Source organism: Pteropus medius, unplaced genomic scaffold, assembly GCF_902729225.1.
Source record: "Pteropus medius unplaced genomic scaffold, Ma_sr-lr_union100, whole genome shotgun sequence".
Classification (NCBI taxonomy): Eukaryota; Metazoa; Chordata; class Mammalia; order Chiroptera; family Pteropodidae; genus Pteropus; species Pteropus medius.
The window spans coordinates 2,620,620-2,626,619 of NW_024356249.1; the positions used below are offsets into that span (position 1 = coordinate 2,620,620).

Genomic DNA, 6,000 nt, shown 5'->3' on the forward strand with positions numbered 1-6,000 from the left:
AGAGGCTAGGGCCAGAGATGCGGCTGGCTGACAGGGAACAAGTCCCACGGGAGAGGGAGAGGGGTCCAGAGGGAGGAAGTGAGAGAAGGAAGGGGAGCCAGCAAAGGGAAGAGAATGGTGGCGGAACTCAGTAACCAACCAGCAAAACACATCGCAGGCCTAAAGAGTGTGTTGAAAGTCAGTGGGACATCGACAGAGGGTTTGTTGTTGAGAGAGAGAAAGCTAAGGATGTGAACGGCGGCCCTCCAGACAAGGAAGGGGGCCAGCGGTGGTGCGGGAGGGCAGTGTCTCTGACCTTGGCGTGGGCGCCTCCTCCAGCATCACATTGTCATCTGGCCTCCTGACCGTCTCCCTGGCCCCAGCCTTCCCCGCGCTCCTCCCTTCTCCAGGGGCCTGCCAGGAGAGTGCTGTTCCTTCAAAATCGTAATCAATGAATAGTTATGTTTCTAAAGTACAAATCTAATCATAGGTTTTAAATTGGATTTTTGAATGAACTTGGGAAATGAAGGAGGGTTGTGTAGACTCTGCGTGTGAGCGATCCGTCAGAGAACGTTCATGGAGTGAGGGCTGGGACAGGCGGTGCCGTTTAAAAGGGAAAAAGGAGAGCCGGAGGGAAAGAAAGAAAAAGGAGGTGAGCACGTTCGGAGCAAAAGCAAAGAAGACCTGGCCGTGTGGGATAAGGGGAAGCCACTGCGGAGGAAGACAGATCTGCTCCCATGCCCCTCCTCCCTCCGTCTCCAGCGACTTGGGGACCAAAGGCTGGCGCCGCCTCCCGCAGAAAGGCCCCCCCATGAGCTCTCCACTGACCCTCTTTGCGCTGCAACTTACAGCTTAACGTGTGACCGATCTTTCCTTCTTTTACTGAAGATACGTATTTGCTACTGGTCGTAAGCGGCTTCATTCGCCCTGGCTTCGTTGGCCTCCTCAGTGCTTCCTCCACGATGCCCCTGCTCTGCATTTATTGTGACTGTGGCATTGCCATTCAGTCTGCGCCTTCTGGCCACCTCGCACTTGGTGACTTGTTCATCCACTTTCTTATCTAGGTGAATTCCTCAGGGGTCGAAGCAGCCGTCACGCAAATGAATCCTCTTCTGTTCTCTGTGTTGCCCGTGGGTCTGTAATTGCGTGGGACCAGAAGGAAAGCGCGGATAGGGTCCTAGAATCCCAGTTAGAAGTCACCCCACTCACCCTCCCTCTCCCGGGGAATCCCTTCGGCAGCTCTTTTTGAACTTATTTTGCTAGCTTTTTTTCGTGATTTAAACTGTTCCCAAAATAAATACTGGGTGGGTGATCCAGGCAGAGGTTGGACAGTTGATATTAGCAGGAATGTCAAGATGAGCAAGCTTTGTTAAAAATGAGAACTTTTTTGGACTTAAAAGAACACGCATCACGTTTGTCCGCCCTGCCTTGTTTTGAGTTTTCGCTTTCTTGCTGCTCACTGCACAGAGTCAGCACAGAGAGGCCCAGTGGAACCAGGTGACGGGCTCTGCGAAGCCTCGGTCTGTGGCTGAGCCACTGCAAGGACCCCACTCCTTCCTACATGCATTCACCAGCTCCGCAGATGTGTTTTTAGTGATGTCGAACTTGAAGAGCCTCAGCATGGAGCAGTGGCTTTGGTGCGGGTCCCGTGCGTTAAGCCGCATGAACCCGCATGGGCCCATCGGGTCTCCGTGCCACTGGAACTCCATTTGTTTCTTTGTCGTTCAGCGCACCAGGCTGCACGGACGTAAAACTGTTTCTGCATTTTCAGGGACACAGTCTTGGGGGCATGGTTTGCTTCCCCCCCACCTTCGGGAAGGAAAAAACATTGTACAAGTGGAAACGCTTTGCTAATGTGACATGAAGCTTGGAGATCTCCAGGGACTCGGTCAGGGAATCCCGGGCTGTGCTTCTTGAAGCAGTGGCTGCTTATTTCCTTCGCTCCCCGTTACCCCCCAGTGGCCGTCTCGCACGGGAGGCAAAGGCCCCCCTCCGTAGTTCTGTGTCAGGCATGAGAGGTGTGACTTGTCCCATAAAATCTCTAAACCCACTGTCCATTTCACAGCATTTAACAATGCCCTGTACCATCTTTTCCAGTTGCTCATGTCTAGAGACAAACGCCCTTGTGTCTACACTTTCTGAGTGAAGGAATCAAAGAAGAGCTTATTGTCTTACCCCAGGACCGGGGCACAGGAAGTACAGAGCTCGTGTTTGCTGCCCCTTACTCAGAGCGCCTGGCCCATCGCGTCCCTTTCTTGTTGTCCAAGGTTTCTCGTGGTCTGCCTCAGCACCCGCGCTTATGCCGTCGTCTGACCCGCAGGCCCTCTTCCTTCTCTGGACACCCTAGAGTGTCCTCATCCCTAATGGTCATTAAATCCTACCCTTCTGAATTCCCCCCGGTTTTTCCCAGCCCGGAGTGAGTTCACTGAAGGCCACTGATATTCAAGCTCCGTGAGGACAGAGACCATCTTTTTTGTTCATTGCCAAATACTCAGTGTCCAGCAAATAGTAGATGCTCAATAAACGATCGTTGACTGACAGACAGCGATTCTTCTGTAAACTCAGCTGGCCTCTGATATACATTATTCCTGTCTGTCCACATCTTTCCATCCATATACTCCGGATGTTAAGCTTTTTGAGAGCACAAACCAAGACTATGGATCACCCTTCAGCAGAGTCTTGAGCACACAGGAGCTCAGTAAATACTAGTGATTGGTTTACTGCATAATCACTCAATGATGTTCCCTGAGCATTGGGGGGGGAGTGGAGAAGCAGGCCAGTGTCTTTCTTCTGCTGTCTTACGTAAAATCACCTTGAGCAGCATTTTAAGCAAACCAAGCGCCCTCCTCCTCCCGCCCAGCACTTGACTGTTTAGAAAGAATATTCTTAAGAGCGCGATGCCGTTAACATTACATTCCTCTTCTAATAATTTGCAAAGGACTGTGTAAAATCGTCCAAGAATTAGTTTTCCAGCGGTTGGCTAGTTAATTCCTGAGTAAGCCACTCTGAAAACTGATTATACCCCTGTTTCAAACGGAGAGTTGGGAGAAGGCCAAAAAAGAGTATATTATTGTATCTTGTAGGAGGGAAGAATCCAGCAGCTAGTCACTGAGTTATGGCGCCAGAGCCTTCCTTTCTCGTGTTATTGTAAATTATTGTTATAGTAGAAAGCCGCATCAGCAAAGTGGGACTCCGCTTCCTCTCAGCTGAGGTCTTATATAATGAAGACCTTCATAAACAAACACTGCATAAACGGAACATGGCATCTCTCCGATTAAAGTTCACGCTGTTTAATGTAAAGTGGAATAAGCGTTTTATATTCCTTATTAGTTCTATGGCATCCCTTGCTTCCGGGGTAGCTGTTGACTAACCCTTTTTTGTTTAATAAAAGAAAACTAGTCTCACACCCTTCAGAAGTCCCCAATACACAGCTGAAAACAGTAATTTTGCTTAGCTGATCCATTTATCTTCTGCCGCTGGCCTCTCTCCTAGGTCGCAAACTCCAGGACTCTAGGGCCAGGCAGGTAAAGTCGGTGAGCCGGTGAGGACGTAGCAGGCGGCACACAGGTGTGCCATTTAAGGGGGCAGGCAGCACGACCCAGCCTGAGTGAATTTTCGCCAAGCGCAAATGTGTAGTTGCCATAGCTTTAGATTTTCAAGAGAAGCTAGAAATCCAAACTTTTAGGAAATATCACCTGATTTCTAAATGTTAATAATTCAAAAAAATGTTTAGATCCTCTGCAGGCCAAATAGTTTATGTCCGTGTTGGATGCTTCCAGTGGGATAGCAGTTGGCCGCCTCCGTTCCATCCCTTCAGGCCTTTCTGCCTTTGGGTGCTTGCAAGTCCCCCGCGGGCATCATTTTCACTGTGCCACCTACCTCTGCAAGGGGATGTTTAAATGATTCCCTTCGTGAGTGTCTGAGCCTGCAGGGAAGGGACCAGATGGAGCGTCTAGTACGAGGTTGGGTACCAGGCAGAGGTGCAACTAAGGCTTGTCCAAGGAATGAGCCTTCAAATTCCGTTGCATGAGCCCTCCTCCCTTAGAGATATGCCCACACGTGAGTATTAGTTATCTGTCTCTGCATAACAAATGACCTCAAAACTCAGTGGCCTAAAACGCCATGGCATGCATTATCTCACATTTTCCATAGGCTGGGAATTTGGGAGCAACTTGTCTGTACGGTTCCACTTGAGACCTTTCGTGAGGTCGCAGTCTAGCTCTCGGCCAGGGCCGCAGGTGTTGGAGGGCTCAACTGGGCTGGAGGCCCTTCCGCAGTGGCTCTCGTGGCTGGCAAGCTGGTGTTGGTGGTGGCAGGAGGCCTCGGATCTTCGGCATGTGGGCCGCTCCGTAGGATGCTTTCACGTCCTCACAGCACGGACACTGGCTTCTCCCAGAGCAAACGGCCCCAGAGAGCAAGACACAGCTGCAGCATCTTTTATGACCTAATCTCAGAAGTCCCGTGTCATTATTTCTGCCATATCCTGTTGGTTTTACAGGTTTGCCCCATTCACTGTGGGAGGGGACCATCTTGGAGGCTGGCTGTCACAGCTGAGTTCACAATAGACCCTCAGTCAATCCTGTTTAAACAGACGATCCAACACTGAGAGTTTTTCAAAAAACCTGAGGGAATAACACTTATGTCATAGTGATTGGTACCTAATATTCATGTCACTTACTGTTGAGTTCTTGAGCTCAACTTCAGAAATTAAATATCCCATTTTTATAACCCATCTTAAAACTGTCTTCCCTAAGTGGGTCTAAATCATTTTTTAAAAATAAATTTTAAGAGTCTACCCGTATCAGCTCTCGGAGTGCTAGATTCAGGTGTACCGTCTGCTTTTCAAGGACTTTCCATTATTGCTTACCTCTGTCACAGGTATTCCTTGTTCTCACACTCTGTTGCCTTAGATGACACCAATCTACTGAACCCAGTGTGTTTTAAATATTTGAAAGAAATCACCAAGAAGCAGCATCTTCTTGAACAAAGAGTAGCGCCCCTTTGATATATTAATAGGACTTATGAAGACAGACAGCCTCCCACGATTCCCTGGGGCCTCTGGATTGGCAGGAGAGGGGTGCCAGTTAGTCAGAGGCATGGGGGAGAGGGATTACTCCAGTTCCTGCCGAGGTATCCTTGTCTGGTACCCCCTTTCCAGCCTCCCCACCCCAACTCAGACAGCAGGACCGAGTGGGTGCTGCCGGTATTTCTAAACACACATGCACACACTCACACACCCTCAGCCTCACGTTGCTTTTACCTCCAAGACCACCCTTAACACTCCATTTTTACCAGATTCCACCTGAATAAAAATGTTAAGGGGAAGAAAAGGTGCCCCAGTGCAAATTCCCTTAGGGAAATTCCTGCCGGTAGCTAGTTCTTATTTGTTCGATAAACAAAACCTTAGACTGGGAAGTGAAGGTCAAACAAGCAGAATCCACGTAGAACAAGAACATTCGCGGGTGCCCCACCCCCACCCCGCCCACTCCACCTTGGCAGTGGTCACCGAGTCGGGTGTTGGTAAATGGAAATGAAATGTATAATTCATAAGGCCGAGGTGGCGTGCGGCCGGTGGAAGGGGGGTGGTGATTACAGAATTGAGAAATGAGGCCGCAGTGCGTAAGTAACCTTTCTAGGTTAGAGGCTGCTGTGATAGATGCCTGCATTGTTCTCTTTCTGACCTTTTTCTGAACTTCCCCTTAGAAGAACAGAGGAAATACAGTTCTGCCATTTCCCATATTGTTTTTGAATAATACCTTCAGATGCCAGCTTTTGGCATTTCTGTTCTTCCGTTTGGGGTTTTGCTTCCCCCCTGAGTTTTGCTGCTTCCCATAGAAAAATCTAGTCACTAATTACTTTATCCCAGTTCTAATGGTAAATGCAGAGACTACGCTAATATTTGTCCGTATCGAACATCGTACGCATGGGAAAGAAAAGACCCCTGCAGCATCCTTCCCCCCTGTGCCCCACCCTCCCCCGGCCAGGCAAGACGTCCCCGAGACCAGTCCTCTAGAAAGATGG

General features: G+C 49.4%; 1 protein-coding gene across 3 annotated transcripts in view; it reads left to right on the forward strand.

The window, feature by feature from the left end:
- The window catches only part of LOC120601148 (homeodomain-interacting protein kinase 2), a 104,895-nt gene that overhangs the window by 97,679 nt on the left and 1,216 nt on the right, over positions 1-6,000 (forward strand). Inside the window, exon 3 of one of the 3 annotated variants that reach the window (XM_039860827.1) lies at positions 2,077-2,140. The exons of 1 other annotated variant lie outside the window; for it this stretch is intronic. In XM_039860827.1, coding sequence (XP_039716761.1) covers positions 2,077-2,125 — 49 coding nt within the window. In that variant the 3' untranslated portion in view covers positions 2,126-2,140. Of the gene's footprint in view, positions 1-1,043; positions 1,063-2,076; positions 2,141-6,000 lie in introns of those variants that run through there. One more of the 3 variants, XM_039860830.1, reaches the window with a different exon arrangement.